The sequence below is a fragment of the Balaenoptera ricei genome, chromosome 6 (genome assembly GCF_028023285.1).
Source record: "Balaenoptera ricei isolate mBalRic1 chromosome 6, mBalRic1.hap2, whole genome shotgun sequence".
Lineage (NCBI taxonomy): Eukaryota > Metazoa > Chordata > Mammalia > Artiodactyla > Balaenopteridae > Balaenoptera > Balaenoptera ricei.
Window position 1 is genome coordinate 71,647,252 of NC_082644.1, and position 21,541 is coordinate 71,668,792.

Here is a 21,541-nt window from a genome sequence, read left to right on the forward strand (position 1 = left end):
AAGGAGGCAAGAATATACAGTGGAGAAAAGACAGCCTCTTCAATAAGTGGTGGTGGGAAAACTGGACAGCTACATGTAAAAGAATGAAATTAGAACACTCCCTAACACCATGCACAAAAATAAACTCCAAGTGGATTAAAGACCTAAATGTAAGGCCAGACACTATAAAACTCTTAGAGGAAAACATAGGCAGAACACTCTATGACATAAATCACAACAAGATCCTTTTTGACCCACCTCCTAGAGAAATGGAAGTACAAACAAAAATAAACAAATGGGACCTAATGAAACTTAAAAGCTTTTGCAGAGCAAAGGAAACCATAAACAAGACGAAAAGACAACCCTCAGAATGGGAGAAAATATTTGCAAACGAAGCAACTGACAAAGGATTAATCTCCAAAATATACAAAGCAGCTTATGTAGCTCAATATCAAAAAACGATCCAGTCAAAAAATGGGCATAAGACCTAAACAGACATTTCTCCAAAGAAGATATACAGATTGCCAACAAACACATGAAAAGATGTTCAACATCACTATTCATTAGAGAAACGCAAATCAAAACCACAATGAAATATCACCTCACACGGGTCAGAATGGCCCTCATCAACAAATCTACAAACAATAAATGCTGGAGAGGGTGTGGAGAAAAGGGAACCCTCCTGCACTGTTGGTGGGAATGAAAATTGATAGAACCACTATGGAGAACAGTATGGAGGTTACTTAAAAAACTAAAAATAGAACTACCATATGACCCAAATCCCACTACTGGGCATATACCCTGAGAAAACCATAATTCAAAAAGATACATGTACCACAATGTTCATTGCAGCGCTATTTACAATAGCCAGGACATGGAACCAACCTAAATGTCCATCAACAGATGAATGGATAAAGAAGATGTGGCACATATATTCAATGGAATATTACTTAGCTGTAAAAAGGAATGAAATTGACTTACTTGTAATGAGGTGGATGGACCTAGAGTCTGTCATACAGAGTGAAGTAAGTCAGAAAGAGAAAAACAAATACCGTATGCTCACGCACAAATATGGAATCTAAAAAAACGGTACTGATGAACCTAGTGGCAGGGCAGGAATAAAGACACAGACGTAGAGAACGGACTTGAGGACAGAAGGGGATAGGGGAAGCTGGGACGAAGTGAGAGAGTAGCATTGACATATATACACTACCAAATGTAAAATGGATGGCTAGTGGGAAGCTGCTGCGTAGCACAGGGAAATCAGCTCAATGCTTTGTGACGACCTAGAGGGGTGGGATAGGGAGGGTGGGAGGAGATATGGGGATATATGTATACATACAGCTGATTCACTTTGTTGTACAGCAGAAACTAATACAACATTTTAAAGCAATTAATACTCCAATAAAGATATAAAAAAACAAACAAACCAATATGGCACCAGCACCAAGTCAACTGCCTCTGCCATGGATATGACAGCCATCTCCAAAATCCTTACCCTACTGATTAAAAAGAGGGAATAGTCAGAAAAACAACACATCTCAGGCCAGAAGTCCAACTGATAAGGAAATACAGAATAGAAAAGGAGGAATTTAAAGAATTAAAGAAAGCCTACATTCAATTATTAAATATACCTTCAGCTAAACAAACAAACAAACAAGCAAACAAAAAACTCAAAAGTATTGGGGCTTGTTATACTACCTAATCAACAAGTACCTCTTTTAGGTGCTAGCTACACTGGATTCGCATGAGAGAATCTTGGGATGTAAAGTTTTGTACATCATCTATCAAGCTCTTAAGATAGCCTGTTTTTCCAAAGTTGTCTTGGAAGATTCCAGAAAGATCTATAAGGGTTCCTAACAACCTCCTTATTAGGTTGACAACACTTCCAAGGTAATCATTCTAAGTTCAGGATAAAAGGTAGATTAAAAAAAGCAAGTTATCTTGAGTTCAATAAATCTTACTTGAAATTTATGAGTCTGCAGTAGGATGCTGTTAGGCAAGTCTTATTCCAAAAAGGCCATGTTTTAAAAATTATGTTGGAAACTTTTGCAAATGGGTGCTGAGAAGAGATGTCCTTTTCATGGCTCAGTACCTATGCTGTACTAATAAATTTATGATGTACAGCAGTCTCAGCTAATGTCCAAATATCCAAATCAGAAAGGGTGGTGGCCCACGCTGTGGAGGAAGCTAGGGGAGCTCTGGCACTGTTCAGTTTCGTGGGGTGTCTGTGGCCCTCCCAACTGAGTCCGGGCCTCAGAACCAAGACAACAGGATGCATTTTTGCCCTAGTCAAGTTTTGTAATTAGACATTGGTGTGTACGTCATCGTTTGCTGAGTTTAATAGTTTATTTCTTTAAAAAGTTGTCATTGATGAAGTTTCCCTTCCTTATTTTGTTTGAATATAATTTATTAGTGCTTCATATGGGGACACATTATGGACTAAACTCCATTAACTATTTTATGGGAGACTTCTGAAAAATATCTGCTTATTCTAAAATGTTACCATTTAGCAATACTCAAAATAGCATACCTTTCCACCATCACTTTCTTTGATAACCATGTAGGGTTCTGCACAGTCTCCAATCTCTCCCTGCTGAAGGACTTTTTCAATCTACCAACAAAAATAATATTAAAACAAAGCACGTGAATTACATTTGTATAATGGAATCTATGCAACCATCAAAATAGTGTCTTATGACAATATCTGATGACATCAGATGTCCATAATATATGTTTTTTGATTTAAAAAATTAGTATGAAGAGTATTACACAGTTTTGTAAAAAAAAGCATAAAGGCATATTAAAAGGATGATAGATACACAGCAAATGTTAATAGTAGTTAGCTTTGTATGGTGGGATTATGTACTATCTTTATTTTCTTCCTATTGCTTATGTGTATTTTCTGTTTTTAAACAATAAACATGTATTATGCCTACAATAAAAGTTATTTTTTAACACAAAACCCAAGAGACATATGTAGGATGTGAATAGCTCATTTTGTTTATTATTGCTTACAACATAAAAAAAGAGATATGACCTCTGTGAAAGTCAGGTTGGGGACTAAAACCTTCCACAAAATGAATAAATGAACAGAATAAATTATCTGTAATTGTCTCCCTTGTATTTCCTATTAGGGCTGCTTCTCTGGATTTAACAGACTTGGAAAGGAACTTGAAAGCAGTAGGACGGTACAGCTTTTCACTTTGCTAACTGGCTGGTAATATGAATTACTACTGTCAAGCATCGTCTTCCATCTTGCTGCAGGTGCAGGACCTGGCTGGCCATAAATCTAGGCACCATGTTTAAGAGAAAAAAAAAGCAGAAATTTAAAATTGTCTAACCCTCTGCTCAAAGAAAATTTAATTTAACTTATATGTGGAAGAGAAAAATGGATTTAGTCCCATTAGTCTGTGTTATTAGTTGAGATAATCCTTGAAGAAGAAGTTTGGGTCAACATATCCTAAAAGGCACACATTCTTAACAGGCACTATCAATTAGGTACAAAGTATTTAAACCAGAAACACCCAAGTGATGGAGGGTGTTTCATGGAGTTTCAAAGGAAATGGCATGGGACTGCTCAATGAACATCTGTCTCAGGGAGACTGCAAGCATTAAGCCTCTCGTCTCACAGAGGAACTTAAGAACCCCTTCCCACTGCCATAGCCTGAAGACAAGGCTGATCCTCCTGAGAGATGCACCAGGTTGAGGCCATGGACACATAACACTCGAGGTAGAGACTAACCCATTTTCCTGTTAGTCAGCGATCATTCACCTATTCATTCGTTCAGAAAACATTTGTTGAGTCCTTTCTATATGGTAGCTGTTGGGGAGACAAGGTGGTGAACATGATAAGCCTGGTCCCTATCCTCCTGAAATTTATGGTCGGGAGTTTATACAGTAAATTGGAAAGAAGCTAATTTTTCCATGAGGTCAGTGGATAGAAATGTGGTCTTTAAAATGAACTTTGAACAGGGATAAAGAACCTTTTCATTAGAATCCTGAAGCAAAGAATGGGAATGCCATGACTTTGCATCTATAGCATGGAACCCACAGGAGAGGGATCTCCAGAATTTGGAAGGAGGATCCAGATTCGACCAGATCAGCAGATACTATTCCCTTCACTGAGTTGGACAAGGCTAACTTCAGGTACTTTGCGAGAAGGAGCTGCCGGCTGCTATGAGAGCCTACTATATGGTCCTTCAGGATTGATATGTAAAAGAAATGCCTGAGTCCTCATAACCATGGCAGGTAGGGGAAAGGGGCATATCAGAATTGCCTGGGAATTTCTTTAAGGTAAAGAGGCTACCCTCAGCCCTATTTAGAGGGAAAGAAGCAACAACTGTGGTATTACAATAAAGAAAAACAAATGAGAAGCAAACCAGGGACTGTCTTACTGAGTAGATTTAAATTTCTTAACTTTATCCAGACAATTTAGAGAATGTTTATCACTGTCAAATGAATGCATTTATTCATCTGAAAATTTTGGAATATACTTAGTAAGTAATAGTCACCCATAGGTAACCATTGATATTTAGCAGACTACCATGGGTTACCCAAAATAAAGTCATCCACTGAGAATTGGAATTGGAAGTAAAATTTGGATCTATGGAACTGGTATTGGCTTCTTTGATTTCCCAGGCTGGAGTGAATTTTAAAAGTAACTGCAAGCTGCTACAGCTTGCTAGAGTGGACTTTAAGCTAATTTTCCTGTATGTCTATGTAATATTGCAAAGAAAAGGACACACATTAAGTTTGACAACAATAGATGTTATCTTTTCAGCAATAGAATTTTAACTCTATTTTCCAAAAACTTAAATAAGTTCCCTTCAAGCTATGACGACCTCTCAGAATCTTTGTAAAACGGTGTAAAGGGAGCTAGAATGGAAGGACATCTGCCTCTTGTTAAGTGACCTCCACATCACCTGAAGTCTTTGGAATCTGTATGCTACTCCCATGGGATCATGGGGGAATCAATGAGATTATGGACATAAAACACTGTGCTAACTAGAAAATGTCCCAATCCTAGAATGCTGGGTGTACATGAAATTAAAACACCAGGACTTCTTTTTTTTTTTTTTTTTAATTTGAGGGTAAAGAGTCAATGAGACTAATTATTTGGCTTAAAGTAGATAAAATACTCAATGTTTGCTGTTAACTTCTAACCAGCCATTTTGGTGTGTAGAGAAAGTCTCTGGTTTTCTTACATCAGCAAAGAGTACAACCTAGAATGAAAGGTCTTTCCACTTAGAACTGCCCACAGATTTTGACTCTCACTAGACATACTCAGTCTGTGAGATGGTGATGAAAAGGGAGAGTGAAGCTTGGACACTATAACCCACACCTCAAACTGTCAGAGCCTGGGTTTTCGGACATTTAACTCTGGGTCTTTAGAAAAATGTGAACATGATTAGGAGACTCTATCTGAGATTTTTCTCCCCAGCAGCCTCCCAGAGCTGGATAGCTGAGGGTGTTTTCCTTGTTAGAAGGAAGGGTGTCTATACATGCCAGGCTTTATTCTGTAATCACAACTACTCATTGAGGGAGGTGTTATTATCTCCACTTTACAGATGAAGAAACTAAGTCTCAGAAAGGTTAGGTAATTGCCCAAAGTCATATAGCTACTAAGTTGCAAAGCCAGGACTCAAACCTAGGACTGTTTGACTCCAAAACCCATAGTCATTCTAGTACCCAACACAATTTGCTTGTAAAGGAAAAGGAGTAAAGTTGAGAGGGAAACAAAGCGAATCTCACAGAGGACATGTAACATTTTCTGATACCTCTTTCACTCTAAACATGCACTGGGAGTAATGCAACAATGAGAACATCGGACTGTGCAAATCAGATTGTGTTGAACTACCTTGACTACTAGGTAGATGTCCGAGGATGGATAGGTGACTGAGAATACCGCAGATCTTGCCTGACTGGATGTGGCAACAGAGGGCGTGTGAGCACGCAGAAATCCTTTGAATTGGTCAGAGTTCAGGTCACAGTGAAAATTTTCTGAGATCTGTAAATGAGTGGCAAAATGAAAAATGAGTTATACCTATTGCTTTCATGGTCTAAACATGTTACAAAAAAAAAGTGGAAAAGAAAAACCCACTGAGTTTCACCAAAGAAATAAGTATAACCATACACATGGTTTATGACCAGTGGCTGCTGGAAAATCTGATACATGTTTTGTCACAATCTCTAGATATTTCTGAGTCATCTGAGAGATGTCCTTTGAAACATTTAAATTTTTATTAACCCACCAGTATCTCCTGAATTTCAGTGATGTGCTAGGTAACTGCATTGAAGAAAAGCAAGGCATTACTTTGGCTCTCAATTAGTTTACCATCAAGAATGGGGGAAAAGGCAAATGCATACTAACTACAGTAAGAGCAAAATATTAGCGACCACACTCATACAAAAAAGCGCTGTGGAAGTTCCCGAGGGTGAGAGGTCACTTCCAGTTGCGGGGATGGGGAATGCTTTCCATGGGGGAGGCATGTGAGATGGACAGGCCTTGAAAGAAGGTTCCGCCAAGCAGAGCTGGAGGGGGACTGTGAACCAGGGAGAGAGTGCAGCACAGACATCTCAGAGGCTGGAACACGTGGAGTGACTTTAGTTAACATCGAGGAGCCTGGCTCGACTCTGCCTAGGCTCTCGAGGGAAGGAAAGCAGATGAGAGCCATCCTGAAGAAAGCCGGGCATGGAAGCTGAAGGGTTTGTTTTTAATGTTGCACGTAGTGAGGATCCATTAAAGATTTCGAGCAAGAGCATGTCACGATGAGTGCTCCTGAGCTCACCGGTGCAGTGTTACTTAAGAACCACTGTAGAGTTGGGTTTCCCCTTCATCACTAATAGATTTACAGCCAAGAAGTGGTTCCCGGGCAGAGACTACATTTACCAGCCTCCCCTGTAGAGTTAGGAGTGAGCACGTGACTAGATTCTTTCCAGTGAATTGTGAGCACTAGTGATGATGTGTCTCACTTCCAGGCTCCAGCACCACCCCACACCCCCACCATCTTTTCCCCTTTTTTGGGGGCCGTAGTGGCAGTGACAAGAGTGACTGGGGAGGGCACACATTGAAGATGAAGGAGACACTGCCACCTGGGTTCCCGAATGCCTGAGTGGAGCAGACCACTGTTGACCCCGCACCTCCCTACTCTGGATTGTTAAGAGACAAAGGCAGAAAATTCTCCTTGTTCTAGCCAGGGGTTCTCCACATGTGGCCCCCTGACCAGCAGCTTCAGCATCACCTGGGGACCTGTTCGGAATGCAAATTCTTAGGCCCCATCCAGATTTACTGAATCAGAAACTCTGGGGGTGGGCCCACCATCTCTTTTAACAAGCCCTCCGGGTGATTCTGATGCCTGTGCAAATCTGAGCTTTAAACCAGTTTAAATCATTTAAACCACTTAAACCATTAAACCACTTTAAACCATTTAAACCATTCAGCTTTAAACCACTGAATGTGTGTGTGGGAGGTCTCCTTGTTTTAGCAGTTTACCTACCCTGACCAATACAAATCTTAGTGATTATTAATATTTATTCAAAATATACACACTTCCTTAACTACTGAATGGTTATGGGTAGAAGGGCAGAAATGTCTCCTCTGGTTTTGCTATTTGTGCCCTCCCCCAGGAGTTACAAAATGACTAAACATTAAAACATTCATGGAGAAATCTTTTCAATTAAAAGCACGATATACTTGGTGAGGTCTCTACCCGACAGCAAATTTAGACTTTCACTGCACAAAATGCCTTCCATTCATGATAAGCCTGTTTCACAATGCAAAAAACTCCCAAACTGAGGAAACATTACATGCACTGAGCTTGTTATAGCCATGTTTAAATTGCTTTGTTTTACGTGTAACCCCGTATGTCACTATTTCACTTCTCTATCTCAGCCAGGCTACCACCTCCAGCCGAATTTCTCGTAAAGATTCTTCAAAGAACATAAATTCCCAGGTCACTTCTTTAAAAACTGCAAAGGCAATAGAACTGGACATATCAAAGGTCATTTGCTTTCAAATCTGATGTGGTTTTCCTACATAGAAGTGAGATTTAAAAACATGAACCCCAAGACAGTGAACAACATGCGATGCCCTCAGGGTTGGGCTATGTTTTGCTGTCTTACCTTCTTCCTTTCTTTAACATCGTAGAGGGCAATGCTGGCAAACAGAGGCTCAATTTCAATCTCAAACCTGTCAGAGAAAGAGAGAAAAACATATAGTTTTAACTTAGATAATTTTGAATTTTCTGAAAGTGCCTGGATATATAATCTGGTTAAAAATGTAAGTTGTTTTCAGAAGTATTTGGGTAGCTCTATGCATGTGAGAATCACACTGGAATGTTAATGGAGAAATATGGGAGGTTCATGGAAAATTCCTAATCATTTGAGATCGTGGTGGATGGTACATTCTCCCCAAAAGTGCTTGCTGGTGGCCCTGCAATAGAGAGCGGGTGGAACAGATCCTTGGTCTGATCCAGTATGGCACTTCTTACCATTGTAGTTGCTGTGTTTTCAGGGGATTGAGTCTCTGTCTTAGCTAAAGGTCTTGTTTACAGTTTACAGATTACTGCTAGAATAGAAAGCTCTATTATTCAATTTTAAGGGCTGGGGCTTTTCAGCTAGTACAAAAAAAAAAGTTCAGTTGCTTTTCTTTAGGTCAGGTTATGATGTGTGTGAATATCTGGCCCTTTCTAACTCCACTGCCAGGGCAGCTGCTGACCTGAGGTGGAGGGAGGGGACTGAGCACTGCTGATAAACACTGAGGTGTGTGGATCCAATGAGAGCTGGAAAAGAGCAGCTCTCATACGGCCCTAATTGCCAATTCCCCCAGAAATAGTGGGTTTGAAGAGAGGGCATCCCCAAAGCATAATCCTGCCACACGTTATAGGATGCACGTGGAGCAGAGGTGTTCACCTTCCGAATTTCTCAGGTTAACAATCCACGATACTGCCAGCTAAGAGCCCTAGTAATCAGGCCCTGGATCATCGTTATTGCAGAAGTCATGTAAATTAGGTCAAATCTTGTTTCAAGGCATCTGTGAGAGGATGGCCTTATCATTGGATAGCTTTGTCTAAAAAGAGGACTTTTGAAGAAGAATATTTGGGCAGAGGTAACCACAGACAAGAGTGAGTTGGTCAAATGGCACCTTTGGAAATGAGGCAGTAAGGCATGATGGCAAACTCGTAGGGCACTGAGTCAGACAGACCCGGGCTCTGTTCCCTCTCCCACTGCTTGCTAACTCTGGGATCTTAATCAGGTTACTTACTTTTCCCAGTTGCATTTATTTATCTGTAACATGAGGAAAGGACACCTGCTCTTCCCATTTCCTAGGGTTGTTGTAAGCATTGTGAAAGATAATGTGTGTGAATATGCTTTATAAACAATGTCGAGGAGCACCATTATCCACAGTAGCCAAAAGGTGGAAGCAAACTCAGGTGTCTGTCAAGGGATGAATGGATCAATAGAATGTGGTATATGCATACAATGGAATATTATTCAGTCTTGAAAAGAAAGGAAATTCTGACACATCCTACCATATGGAAAAATGTTGAAGACACTGTATAAGTGAAATAAACCAGTCACAAAAGGACATGCATTATACAATTCCACTTATATGAGGGAATGGTGGGAGAGAGAAATGGGAATTATTGTTTAGTGGGTACAAAATTCCAATTTGGGAAGGTGAAAAGAGTTCTGGAGATGGATGGTGGTGATAGTTGTACAACAGTGTGAATGTACTTAATGCCACTGAAACACCACTAAAAATGGTTGTGATGGCAAATTTTACATTATGCATATTTCACCACAAATAAAATTTAACATTATCATTAAATTTTTGCTGTTCATATTTAACCATTCTAGGTTTACCTATAAGAACTTGCTTTCTTTTATCCAGTTTATTTAAAGTAGTGAAAGACAGGATGATCTCTTTGGTTCATCTCCCCTATTGCAGGCATACGTTGGTATGAATACTATTTAAGATACTGGAGCAGGTCAAGTATACGTTGAGCAAACACTGCGATTCTACTTTATCTCTGCTTTGGCAGTTTGGGGGAAAAATAACTAGAAACTACACTTCACAATTTTCATCAAGAGAAATCCAAGTGACTCAATTTGTTTTTTTTAATAATGTTACATGACTATCTTAGTGACCATGTGTTCCCACCTGTGAGAAGAGCTACAGTTTATTTATGGAAAACATCTAGGAGACTTAGTGTCATGCATCACAGGGAAGAATTCCTCCAATCCCAAAGGGCATAGTTGCTGTATCTGATGAGCTTCCTGTGGTGGGTGGGTGAGTGCCTCAGACAATAGGGTGGATTTCCTGAACAATGAATGCAGAGGGGGACCGATCAGCCACTTCCACTCAGTCCTCCTGCTGAAGGGCTAGGAGGTTCCCCCTTCCGGGTCAGCTCGCAAGGGCTAGAGTTTGCCTTTCTGTACCTGTTGCTTGATACAGAGCTCACTTATTGGCCGCTCATCTCCGTGTGCAAGACAAAAAGTCCGAACTGCTCCCCCCATCCTACTGGTAGAACTGGCTTAAGGAGGGTGTTACAACATCTAGAGATCTCCACACCTGTGTAAGCAGTCATGCTGGCTTGTGTTCTGAGCAGAGAATTCGGGAGGCTCCGCAATAGAATCAGAAATTTATGGCACATAGGAACTTTGAGATCTGGTCTCACTACTTCATTTACAAGAACTCAAAATCCCAGAGGAGTCCCCAGGGCTGAAACATAGTCTTGAATCCAGAATCCAAAGGCTCTAATTGCAAACCAGGTGCTGCCTAAGGGGTCCATGAATTGACTTCAAGAGATGGATGACCTTCCTAATAGGGTATGAAAAAATGTTATGCTTATGAACTTTTGCCTTGGTAGAGCATTCACAACTTAATATTTTCAAAAGAGCCTATGAAGAAGTGGAAGAACTAATTCTCTAAAGCAGCAGTCTACAAAGAGGAAAGGGAGGCAGGCAAGCACTCCAGCAGGTAGGCAAGACAATCCACTGGAATGCAGGAAGAAAATACTATAATTTACTTTTATTTATTGAGTTCATCCTTCAAAATGCCTCATTTATATATGTTTTATAATATATATATAATATTTAATAAACAAGTACAAAATGAATACACACATGCAGAGGATGTGTGACTTTTAAATACAATCAAAAAATATGGAAACAATTACTCTAAAGCAAGTGTGGCCCATGAGATGAATCCAGATTTCAGACATGTTCTTTTTGAAATGTGTGGTACTTAAGAAGGAAATGAGAAAATATTTAAGAAGTCAGGAAATTATGCAGAAAAATCTGGATTTCTAGCTTCTCTTTAAAAAAAAAAGACAGACAATTGACCAAAATGGGCTTGTTTACTTGGATGGCAAGAATTGGCCCTAGCTAGTAGTGGGTGCCCCGTTGAGATAGTTTGCTGCAGTCCCCACTACTCTATATTGTCCACTGGCACTGAGACTGAGTTTTAGTTGCATTTTTCATTGTGTTTTAACAGTGGTGTGCTGGTAAATGTTTAACAAACAAGCCTCTAAAAAAAAAAAAAAAGGCTCTAATTTGTAGCATTTTCTGAGTTCAGTGTTATAAATATTTCCACCATTCCACCATGGCCAATTTCAAGCTACCAACGTGACTTCACTGAATAAAGAGTTGGGAAGAGAAGTATACAGTCAGCTCTCAGGAGTTAGAGCGGACTCCAGCACACCACTGGCTTTTACCGTTATTTTTCTTAATGTAGGCCACTTCACTCAATTAATTACCTACACGCCTAACCTTAGTGTTTTGCCTTCCCTGTCCTAGAAGAATGACTGTCAAAGGCTTGGCAGGATTAGAATCTGGGACTAGCTGACTCCAAACTCTGCTCTTTCTACTACCTCACAGGGCACTGTTAAAGGTGTGTTGGGGCTCCTCCCCGATTCAAGCTCTGATGGTAAAGACACAGTCTGTATTTGAAAGGCAAGACAGACCTCAATGTAGTGGTTAGTGTCTGCTCATACTTACTTCAGGGTCAGCAACTTGACCAATATTCTGTTGCCCAGATGTTCCTTAGGACAGTCTGGTACCGGACGTATTTCCACAGCATCCTCCTATTGTTAATCACATTGCAAAAGAAATCAGTAGTGAATTCCCATGAAGAGCTCCAGTTGAAGTCAACTCGGGGAAGGGAAGGCTGCTAGCCGCCATGCAAGACAGCTTGCGTTTGCTTTACTTCTAATCGCAGAATAACACATTGACTTTTACAAAAGAGTTTATTATCCAACCCCTACGCTTCAAAGTCAGCATTTACAGCAAACATTTTCTCCTTTCAGAAAGCCAAGCATTTAAGACAAAGAGACCGAGGGAGGAAGGAAGGAAATGTGAACATGGATATGGCTTAGTAACATCCACCAGATGGCAATGCAAAATCTTATACCTATTGTTGACTTTTTTTTTTTTTTTTTTTTGGCTGGCTCTAAGGACACAGAATATTCCTCCTGCCAAAGACTTTACTAGTAAATATGTGAGTTTCAGGTTTGAGATCTGAGTTAGAACAGTTCACCTGAGGCTGTAAACCATTAAAACTATAATACAGTGTCTTTCTCGGTTTACTGTTTTCTTAAACAGATAGAGATTTGGGGTTGAATTTGTAGGTTCTAAATAGACATGTCCAGCTAGAACTTGCTGAAGTTCTAAGTATAGAGAAGCTTAGTAATGACAAATTTAAGAGATACGTCTGTCTATTTTACTACATAGGGACCAAGGGACTTAAAGGGAAGTATCAAGTCCCTATTGTAACTTTTAACATTCAAATGTGAACTATCACAGTATCTTAAGTATAGTCATGCATGCAAAGATCAACAGTGCAAGTTTCCCTGAGAACTTTAATTCTTGCTCTTGTAGTAGGCTATACAAACTCTGATGAGTGGTCTGCAGCTCACAAGGGTGCAAGGAATAGGGCCATGTCTAATTGTATTTTCCTGGGCTATAAATGATATCCCAAATACCCCACAGCAACCAGAAGAATTTTTAAATTCTGTTCTGATGCCTACACTGCGCTGAAGTCTCTCAGAGCAAGCTGGAATTTTCAGCGTGATCAGAACAGACACATCTGAAAGGGAAGGGGCCCCTTACTGGAAAACCACCTCACCGTAAAGACACTCATGGGTTTCCAAGACTGCCTTTGGTCTGGATTCAAAACTCTGGGATCCTTTTTAGAAAGCTTTTCACTTCGAAAATTGTAAACATATACAAAGGTAGGAGAAGAATGTAACGAACCACATTTACCTATCACCTAGCTTTAACAATTTCGACTCATGGGCAACTTGGTTTCATCTATACTCCCTCTTACTACCTTCCCCCATTCGGTGTTGGAAGCTTAGAAGCAAGGCCCCAGATATCATATAATTTCATCTGTGAATATTTCAGCACAGATCTCTAAAAGATAAGGACTTTTAAAAAACACATACTATAATACTATTATTACTTTTTAAAAATTAAAAATAATTTCCTATTGTCACGAAATACGTAGTCAGTTCCAAACTTCCCCAGCTGTCTCAGTTTTTTTTATAGTTAGTCTGTTAATTCAGGTTCCAAACAAAGTCTACATATTCATATATTTCCTAACTCTCCTCTAATCTATATGAATTTCTTGCACCTTTACAGTTATCTGAAATAAGAATGTATTGCCAATAAAGCAGAAGAGGAAATGTGAAGTTGTACTGGATACCTGTTGTTTTTCTCTTCCTGGGAGAAAACAGATAGATATTTACAATGAGGGAGAGAGAAAGAGAGAGAGGGAGAAAGGCAGAGAGAGAGAGAGAGATTGTAAGAGAGAAAGGGATAATATGAGAGATGATGTTCTTCCATCAGCTGACCCAGTGGATCCTGAGGCCAACTCTACATCTGCCTACTTGTGATTTCATTATGTGAGCCAATAAGTCCTTACCTTTTTTTAAAAATTGGTTTTTAGTTGGGTTCCATCACTTGCAACCAAAAGAGTCCTAATGCAAACTCCTCTACGATTTGGAGTATAGTGGCACCCTTCTTATGGATCAAACACATAGGATGCCTTTTATAGAATCAGAGTGAATCAGGGAAAAAACTCACCTCATAGAAGCTTGGTGGTTGAATTCTACTTTTGCCTCCCCGGTATACTCAGTCAAAATTTGGATGTAAGAGTTCACCTCTCTTCTAACTTTTTTTCATCGGGAAATAAAATAATAATAATATAAAATAATTTCACTAATGTGGTGTCAAAAAATTCAGCACTTGTAATCATTTCATGGTAGGCCAGAATGTTACCCTTTATTCTACAGGACTTTCTCTGGAGAAAGTACTAATTACAAGAACAAATGCAATTTCTGTGTGTACAACTCCAACACATTAAAGGGCTGGTAATAGAAGCCCTCTAACATTTCAGACTTAGCAATTTCCAAATAACCTATACACTAATCACAAAGCATTCCTCTCCACTTAGTATGGCAGGCCCCATTAGGACATCTGCTAGATCATAACTTTTAGTCTCAACTGAGTTTCTGCATTGTTTAAAGACCATAAAACAAAATTCCTTCAAAATAGTCTATGATTCATCCTTGTAATCAAGCCTGGATATCCTCCCATTTAATCTCATGAAGGAGACTTTAATGAGCTTATGTCTCACTGGAAGTCTTCTCCTCACCCTTTAACTGTTTTCTCTCTACTGGTGTCCATTTTGGGTCTTTATTACCTTTTGGCACCTCCATCATGGAATTGGGAGGAAGAGGAATGCAAGTGAAGGTCATATCAGTCAGATATAATATTTCTTGACAAATTTGGTAAGAAGTTTTAAAGCTGTAGATGGCAACTGAAAAGTTACAAGATGTGATTGTTTATGTCATCTTTGGATTTCCATTAGGTGTGCTAATATACCAGGTAGTCATATATAGATAAATAAACAGTTAAACATAAAATTTGGAGTTAATGGGTTTGGATTCCCCATTCTATAATTCAATTTACCTGCTGAATCTTGAACAAGTTATTTAACCTCTCTGATTCTTACTTTGTAATCTGAAGATGGAGATGATAACATTGCCCACATAATTCATATTTACTTTTAATCTGCCTCATTCAGAAGAGGATTCGAGGCCCCTGACAATTAAAAAAAAAGGATTTGAGGACATTGCAAATAAAATAAATAGACGAGAAAACCAAGGTGGTTGGAAAATAAGGATGAGAAAAAAAGAAAGCTGAAGTAAACTCAGGACACCAATAAGTAAGCCACCAGATTTAGTAGAGGTGAACAGAAATTTGACTCCAAGTAACGAATTTTGTGGAGCTGATTACAAGATGTGACAATCTCTAAGCATACACATTTTCTCAGTGGGAGCATAATTCTTCTTTGTCTGAAGGCTCGAGGGACAATTTTTTTTGGATCCTCATTGAGGTGGGTGCTGCATGATGAGTAGGTTAATATCCTCAATAATATTTGCACGGTGGACATATCATATCAAATAGCTGCTGTTTCCCTTAGTGTCTTTTTTTGCTGACCACTCGTAAGCTCATCGAAGGGCAAATAAGCAAACGATTCACAGGGGTGGGGGATTCACAAGGTGTGAGAAGGAGGCTGGCTCCCTGATGGTTTTGATTGACCCAAAGATCACATTTCAAATACTCAGAGGCATGGAAGGATGGCATATCTTTTATGCAAAATTTCCCTAAATCTTATTTCTTGCAACTCAGCTTTTAATAAAATTTGGACAGCAAAGATATATTGTGGTAATCCGTTTCTGGCAAGACGCAGAAATGTAGATATTCTGACATGCAGAACGGAAGACTATTAGCCTCTTATAAAGGAGCCTGAACAGGCTTGAATAACGGTCATCCGCCATCCCATCCAAAGTGCCCCCAGGAGCGACCACAGGCAAAGCCTAAATCAAGTTGTTTCACGTCAGCTCCACTACATAGAGTGGACGATCAGTGCATTGGGAACACGGCTATGATTATTTTCGGCTGGAATGTTTTCAAAGCAGGTCTCTCTGGTTGTTCATAGAGACCCTCCAACAAAAAACAAAAAATCTTAACAAAGCACTAACGAACATCAAGGCTTAAGTAATACATGTATTGATAGATTAGCTGCAAAACACACCTTCAAGTAACTTAATGGTTTGACTGGCTGAGTGGGCTTACTGCATGTAGACCCTTGGAATGTTCTGAGGATTAAATGAGACAGTATCAGTGAAAGTGTTTTGTAAAGTGCTACGAAGATCCTAGTTGTTATTAAGGAACCTCATCTGTATGATTGATCAATAATTTGCTCTGCTGTTACACAGGCTTGCCTTAGTGAAAAGAACAGCCCAGAAGTCACACAAGTAAGCATCCTGACATTACTATACAGTAATGACAAACAATAATATTTTCCTGGAGGCTCCCTGTGTCTTCACTGAAATTCCCCAGCATAAAGATGGTCACACCCACCTCATCCACTGATGGGTAAAGGGCAAAGAGCTCGGCCTGCCGATTGGTCCTCCGGGCCTCCTCATTCTGCTTCTCAAAGTCCTCAGCACTCACTTGTTGCATGAGGTTTTTCAGCCGCAAATCAGGCTGCAGGCTGCGGAGGTCAAAGTCACAGGCAGTGACGGGGCCTTTCCCAGATACATCGCACAGCACGTTCAAGTGGCAGGGGCCTGCCTGTGAAAAAAGACATGTCTTGGTGAGAGAGATCGTGGCTCTAAAATGAGGACTAAAGGGTCTGGAATGTCTCAAGACTACTCCAATGTGAGATTGCAGAGTTGGGCCTCAAAGAATTTCTGACAAGAATCACATCATAGCTTCCTGGACTGAGTATCCTAAAATTAAATGTATCCTTCCTGCCTGGAAGCAGGTAATTAACTCATCAGATGTAGATACACCTGTTCTTGAGGAAAAGTTTGAAAACAGTTCTGTATTGCTATTAGTTTGGGGCATGTTCTTTTCTGGAGATTGGGAGCCAAACCTCTTATGAATCCTACTCATGTCTTGTGCTCAAGCAGAACAGAACTGGAATAAGGTGTTTAAAAAAAGCAGAGACTGGACTGGGGAATAAAGGGACCTCATCCTAAGGCCAACTCCAGAGCCTGGCTTTCGAAACTGGAAAATAAGACCATCTGTGAGAAGCCTTCCCAATTAAGTTTTATATAAACTCCAAAGCTGAAGAGTATGTTTCAGAAGACAGAGATGTGGGCATGGGAACACTTTCCTACAGGACTGTAGTAGCAGTTACAGGAATAAACACCAGGAAAAAAAAAAAAAAAAGAGCGTTTGCTATTCCAGCAGTATTCACTCAGCTGCAGTGTGTTTGAAAAAAACTGTCTTATTTCAGTCACAAAGTGGCCACTTCATTCCACTAGAAATGTCCTGGAAATTGGGAAATGGATACCTAACTACAGACTTGGCAAAAAACATACAACCATAATCAAGAATATGTTGTAAGAATAATAGATGGATCTGTTATAAACACCTGTAAAATTTATGGTAAAATGTTATTCTCAAAGTACTATTAAATGGACATACTACTGTACAATATCTCCATAATACATATTTTTGGTGACATCTGTCTAACTCATAAAAGTGTTACTCTCCTAGATCATAAATTTTATCTAAACTGAATGTGTTAACAATAATCAATGGTAATACTTTAATTATTAATACTTTTGTTCATCTTAGAATTTGTAAGATGCTTGGGAAAATGAATTGGATTTCCCAACACTCTTTAAAAGGATGTAAAGATGTAGATAGATAGATAGAGAGCTATTGATGTCTTTATCTATCTTCAGAATTTATTCTAAGGCCACAACTGGACAAGTGAGCAAAGATGTGAGGACAAGAGTATCTCTGGAACTCTGTAATAACAAAATAATAGAAACAACCTAAATGCCCCCCTCAAAAAGAAACTTTTCAGATTACGAGATTTTGGAACTTTCATACAGTGGAACATTAGGCAGCCATTAAAAAAAAGAAAAATGTGCTGTCATTGGAAGAGAAAGATAATCATAGTATATTGTCTTGTTAATAAAAAAGAGGAAGCTTTACAATATTATATATAATATAATTTTTATGAAATATATGTGTATCATGGATTCACATCATATATATATATTTAACTTACGAAATTCAGGCATTTGGCCTCACAATTCCACTCAATAAGGTGCATAAAAATGATTGAAAAGGGCTTCCCTGGTGGCGCAGCAGTTAAGAATCTGCCTGCCAATGCAGGGGACACGGGTTCGATCCCTGGTCCGGGAAGATCCCCCATGCCGCAGAGCAACTAAGCCCGTGTGCCACAACTACTGAGCCTGCGCTCTAGAGCCCATGAGCCACAACTACTGAGCCCACGTGCCACAACTACTGAAGCCTGTGCGCCTACAGCCCGTGCTCCACAACAAGAGAAGCCACTGCAATGAGAAGCCCGCGCACTGCAACGAAGAGTAGCCCCTGCTCACCGCAACTGGAGAAAGCCCGCGCACAGCAATGAAGACCCAACACAGCCAAAACTAAATAAATTTTTAAAAAATGATCGAAAGGGAGGATGTTGCTGGACTGAGCATCTCTCCATGATGAGTATTAGTCTGATACTTAAAACCACACCTCTCTTGTATAACTTGGCTCTGAAACCCAGCTGATGACGTGAGTGCTGTGTTAGTGCGCTGAAGGAATGAGTGTGCTTTATGGCTGTGCTGGATGCTCACCTTCTGAATTTACCCTTTTATGCTCTGCTCTGTGGTGCTGGGTCTGCAACTCAGCAAATCACATTTCTGCTTTGCTACCTCTCCCTTTAGGTTCTGCCAACAGGGAGCACTCCAGGGAGACGGGATGGCTGGGGGAGGGAGAAGGGACCGACCCCTTCCTCTCTGCCTGCTGTTCCTCTCACCTTGGTTGTGGCCATCGGTCCTAGTCTTCTGTCTCTCTGGCACTTCCAGAACAACCCTCATCTTACCTTCCTTGGAGGTATCAGCACCAACTGGGCAATTCCTTCTCCCAGGAGGTCTAAGTCCGGACTCCCAGCCCCTGTGAGGTCTCTCCTCTGACGACACCACTGACTAGGCTGTACCCCCTCCTCAGATATTTGAGTCCTAGCTCTGAGGCCCCTCTTCTGAGCTGCTAGGTTCTGATAACTCCAAGCTCCTCCCACTAGACCCATGGTTCTCAAACACGGTCCTGGGACCAGCAGTATCAGCAACTCCTGGGAAATGCTATTTAGAAATGCAAATTCTCAAGCCCCACTCCAGACCCAGTGAATCAGAAACTCTGGAGTGGGGCCCAGCCATCTGTGTTCCGACAAGCCCTTCAGGGGGTTCTGATGAAGCTTAGGTTTGAGAACCACTGCCACAGACCCCAGGCTTAGGGTGGCGTGCTGTTTCTTGTAGTTACAATTTCTGTAAGACTTCAATTTTCCTTTCTGGTTCTCGCAGTCCTCCAAAATGTGTTTAACCATTTCCCTATGTTAAATTTCTTCTGTGGAAATACCTAGTGTGCCTTCTGTCTGACTGATACAAGGAACAATTTAGTTGGTCACCTACATGATGAAAGCTGAATTTAGTCAAAATTACCAATGAAAAACCCCTGAAGTTTCCCACAGAGGACAGCATACAGATATCCCATTCCTCCGTAAGCCCACCAGGTTCAGCACTGGAATTGATGGCTGATTCCTCTGCAGAGATAAGTAGTCAGCCCGACTGTAGTTTGAAAAATAGGTATTATTTAAAACCTCTAGTCATATTCAGCATGGCGAGATGCTTCTGTTATGAGGGCACCTGGAAGCTGAAAACTATACTGGTTTAGAAGAAGTCCTGTGCAAACTTGGACACACTTCTTCCTCTATGTTTTATTTTTCTTACCTATAAAACGGACAGATTAGACCAGAGCACTGGTTTTTAAAATCTTTTTAAAATTGTGTCAAGTATATATGCAACATAAAATTTACCATTTCATCATTTTTTAATGTACAGCTCAGTAATGTTCATTACATTCACATTGTTGTGCAACCAGTCTCCAGAACTCTTTTCATTTTGTAAAACTGAAACTCTATACCCATTCAACTATAACTCCTCATTCCCACCCCTCCCCAGACCCTGGCAACCACCATTTTAACTTTATATATCTATGAATCAGACTACTCTAGGTACCTCATATAAATGGAATCATACAGTATTGGTTCTTTTGTAACTGGCTTATTTCACTCAGCATAATGTCTTCAAGGTTCATCCCTGTTGTAGTACGTGTCAGAATTCCCCCCATTTTTAAGGCTGAATAATATTCCATTGTATGTATATGCCACATTTAGTTTATCCATTCATCTGCCCATGGACACTTGGCTGTTTCCACCTTTTGGCTACTGTGAATAATGCTTCTATGAACACAGGTGTATAGAGCACTGACTTGTAAACTGTAACTACTCTGTAATCGTAATAATAATAATAACAACAGCAGCAGCAGTAGCCAACATTTATAGGGCACAAAGTGTGAGCTGGCATTGTCTTAAATGCTTTACACACATTAACTCATTTAATACTCAAACAACTTCATGAGTTGGGTACTTTTATCATCCTTGTTTTCCAGGAGAGGAGACTGAAGTCCAGAGAGTTCAGTTATCCTGTCTGAGGTTACAGAGTTGGTATGTGACAGACAGTCTGCCTCAGTGTGGAGCTTTCAATCATACTGCAGCCTGCCTTAGGCTTGGGGGCACCTCTGAGTCTCTGCAGGAATCATTACAGGGATGGGCCCAATTCCCCCCCCTCCCCAGTTAGAGCCCCTCCACTTTTATCTATTTTCATTTGAACACCAATGTCTATAGCTACAAACAAGTTTGAAAAAAAATATCACTGACTCAAATGGCAGAATTCCTCCTATTCCAATATTCTATGAGTCTAGCCTTTGTATTAGTTTAAAAAAAGATCGACAGCATGCCATGGAAGAACGTCCAGTAACCTGGCAACCGTGTTTGTTGATAGGAAATACCTGAGTGCTGGGTTCACTGCACTCCAAGGTTTCTGACTCAAACGTCTGTTTCTGAAGTGTCTTGTGAAAATCTTTTCGGGATCCAGTCTTTTTAAAGCCGCAAATCTCCGAACTTCCTTGGTTTCTTTCATTGTTGTTATTAAACAAGAGAGAGTGTGGAAGGAGGGAGAGGGAGAGAGAGAGAGAGAGGCAAAATCATTAGATTAAAATAAAAGTAATGGCTTAAGTGCAGACATGGTGCTGAAAGATCTTGCAAAGAGAGGACCAGTTGTAATTCTTCACATCTAATTATGCACCAGGCCTAACACAAGGCTCTGTTGTAATGAGATACAAACTTGCCTCCTGGCTGGTTCATTATTAAAGGCAGGAGTGGCCTGGGAAAATGCCACTTCAGAGGTGCGGCCATTTCAGCTGTGGGGCATTTGGCTCCAAGCTGAAGCTAAACTATGACCCTAGTGTAAGAGGCTGGAATAAATCTAGCAAAGTGCAGACGCAGTGAATAAAGGTCGTTTGAAGACAAAAATAGAGGAAAACGTTTAATCTCCAAATCAATGTTCTTAGTAATGAATAAAAAAGGCAGGACATGGTTAAGAAAAAATAGAAATAAATG

At 40.2% G+C, this 21,541-nt stretch overlaps 1 protein-coding gene across 2 annotated transcripts in view; it reads right to left on the bottom strand.

Moving 5' to 3' along the window:
- The window catches only part of DOCK8 (dedicator of cytokinesis 8), a 222,933-nt gene that overhangs the window by 117,784 nt on the left and 83,608 nt on the right, over nt 1-21,541 (bottom strand). For both annotated transcript variants that reach the window (XM_059924847.1, XM_059924848.1), the window contains exons 5-10: nt 20,932-21,055; nt 16,414-16,626; nt 11,983-12,068; nt 8,104-8,170; nt 5,840-5,989; nt 2,513-2,593 (exon numbers count right to left, since the gene is read on the bottom strand). In XM_059924847.1, coding sequence (XP_059780830.1) covers nt 2,513-2,593; nt 5,840-5,989; nt 8,104-8,170; nt 11,983-12,068; nt 16,414-16,626; nt 20,932-21,055 — 721 coding nt within the window. The remainder of the gene's footprint in view (nt 1-2,512; nt 2,594-5,839; nt 5,990-8,103; nt 8,171-11,982; nt 12,069-16,413; nt 16,627-20,931; nt 21,056-21,541) is intronic.